The sequence below is a fragment of the Vombatus ursinus genome, unplaced genomic scaffold (genome assembly GCF_900497805.2).
Source record: "Vombatus ursinus unplaced genomic scaffold, bare-nosed wombat genome assembly UNPS02014794.1, whole genome shotgun sequence".
NCBI classification, from domain to species: Eukaryota; Metazoa; Chordata; class Mammalia; order Diprotodontia; family Vombatidae; genus Vombatus; species Vombatus ursinus.
This window is the reverse complement of record NW_020954572.1, coordinates 21,548,231-21,550,026: the sequence shown is the minus strand read 5'-3', so window position 1 is coordinate 21,550,026 and position 1,796 is coordinate 21,548,231. Positions and strand designations below refer to the sequence as shown.

General features: G+C 39.1%; 1 protein-coding gene across 1 annotated transcript in view; it reads left to right on the top strand.

Moving 5' to 3' along the window:
- Positions 1-1,796, top strand: part of KNL1 (kinetochore scaffold 1) — a 108,457-nt gene that overhangs the window by 62,079 nt on the left and 44,582 nt on the right. Inside the window, 1 exon segment of the mRNA XM_027870199.1 lies at positions 10-1,796. This exon segment is cut by the window's right edge and continues 5 nt beyond it. Within this exon segment, the coding sequence (XP_027726000.1) occupies positions 10-1,796 (1,787 nt within the window).

The following is a 1,796-nucleotide window of genomic DNA, read 5'->3' as shown; positions in this document are numbered from 1 at the left end:
CATATCTAGGACAGAGAATCATATTCAGAGTGTCACAGTAGATGTCATGAAAAGTGAGTCTGTTGTCTTCTCAGGTGAAGACATGGATTTGACCAAGTGTTGTACAGTCAAGATTGATAGCAGTGACTTAGGAACTCAGTTACCTCTGACCTCAGCTAATGTACTGGCCCCTGTGAAAACCAAAAAACCTCTCTCTCCCAACAGTAAAGCTACTTCTCAAATTGTTCTTCAGCAGATTCCATTTCCACTGAAAGAGGCATTTAATTCCTTCCTGCAAGACAAAGGTGATCTACACTCTGAAAAATCATTTGGTAACTGCCAGAATTCATTATCCCAACCTGAGAATCTCACAGTGGCTAATACAGATGTGAGCCCAGAATATACTCATCAATCACTGCTAGCCATGAAATTAGTTTCGACCAATTCACTCTTGCCTTATCATTCAGAAAAGACTATTATTTTTGCCCCTGAGCAAGATAATATGGACTTGACTGAAAACTATGAAGTAATTATTCAAACTGGCAACTCAAAGATACCTGCAGATGAACAGCAGAAACAGAAGTACAGTGAGGCTTCTGTGAGATATGGGAAATCATCAAGCTTAACTCTCTCATGTTTGAATAAGAAAAGGATGACTGAAATTATGGGGGATAGCTCAGAGATCAATAAAATCCATACGATTGGAGGAGACAAAGCAGATTTAGAAGAAGAAACAAGCAGGACCACAGATGAAACAGTGGTGTTTCCAGGTAGTCAGGATGAGCTGGAAATTACCAAGTCCCACACTGTTGTCATTGATTACCAAACTATGAAAAAGATGCAAGGTGGGTCTCATCCTAAGGACTCTAGAAGGAAAAGCCTAGGTCAGCCAAAGATGATATTTGCTCCTAATGATCAGACTGTTTTCTTTTCAGAGGAAGGTGGGAATGATTTGGATCTCACTAAAAGCCACACAACAGGAATAAACAGCCAGATAGTACCACAAGGAGATAGCCACGGGAGTATTGCTGTGGATAAGACTATAATGTTTACATCCAATAATGACATGGAATTAACTAAGCCAATCCCATGTATGATTGATAAAACTGTAGAGAGACCCAGATTGGAGAATGCACAGCTGTTAGACAAACCTGGAGGAAGTAAAAGCATGAATGAATTCTATAGTAACAAAACTGTTATATTTCCAGCAGATGATAAGAATAATATGGAAATTTCCAGTGCTCTTACAAAGGAAATAAACCACAAAGATGTCCTAGAAGGTGAACAGGACAGTTGTTTGGTACCTTTAGCTACAGCTTCCAAAACTGTTTTGTGTAGAGGTGAAGAGGATGACATGGAGATCACGGACATTACTAAAAGCCACATTATTGCAATGGACTGTGAAGCTGTAGGAACCAGTAGGAAAATGGATAAAACAGTGGTGTTTGCAGATAATCAGAATGAGCTAGAAATTACCAAGTCCCATACTGTTGTCATTGATTACCAAACTATGAAGAAGACAAAGGATAGGTCTAATCTTAAGAGCTCTGGAAGGAAAAGCTTAGATGGACCAAAGATGACATTTACTTCTAATGATCAAACTGTTTTCTTTTCAGAGGAAGATGGGAATGATTTGGATCTCACTAAGAGCCACACAACAGTAATAAACAGCCAGATAGTACCACAAGGAGATAGCCACAGGAGTATTCCTGTGGATAAGACTATAATGTTTACATCCAATAATGACATGGAATTAACTAAGCCAATCCCATGTATGATTGATAAAACTGTAGAGAGAGCCCGATTGCAGAATGCAC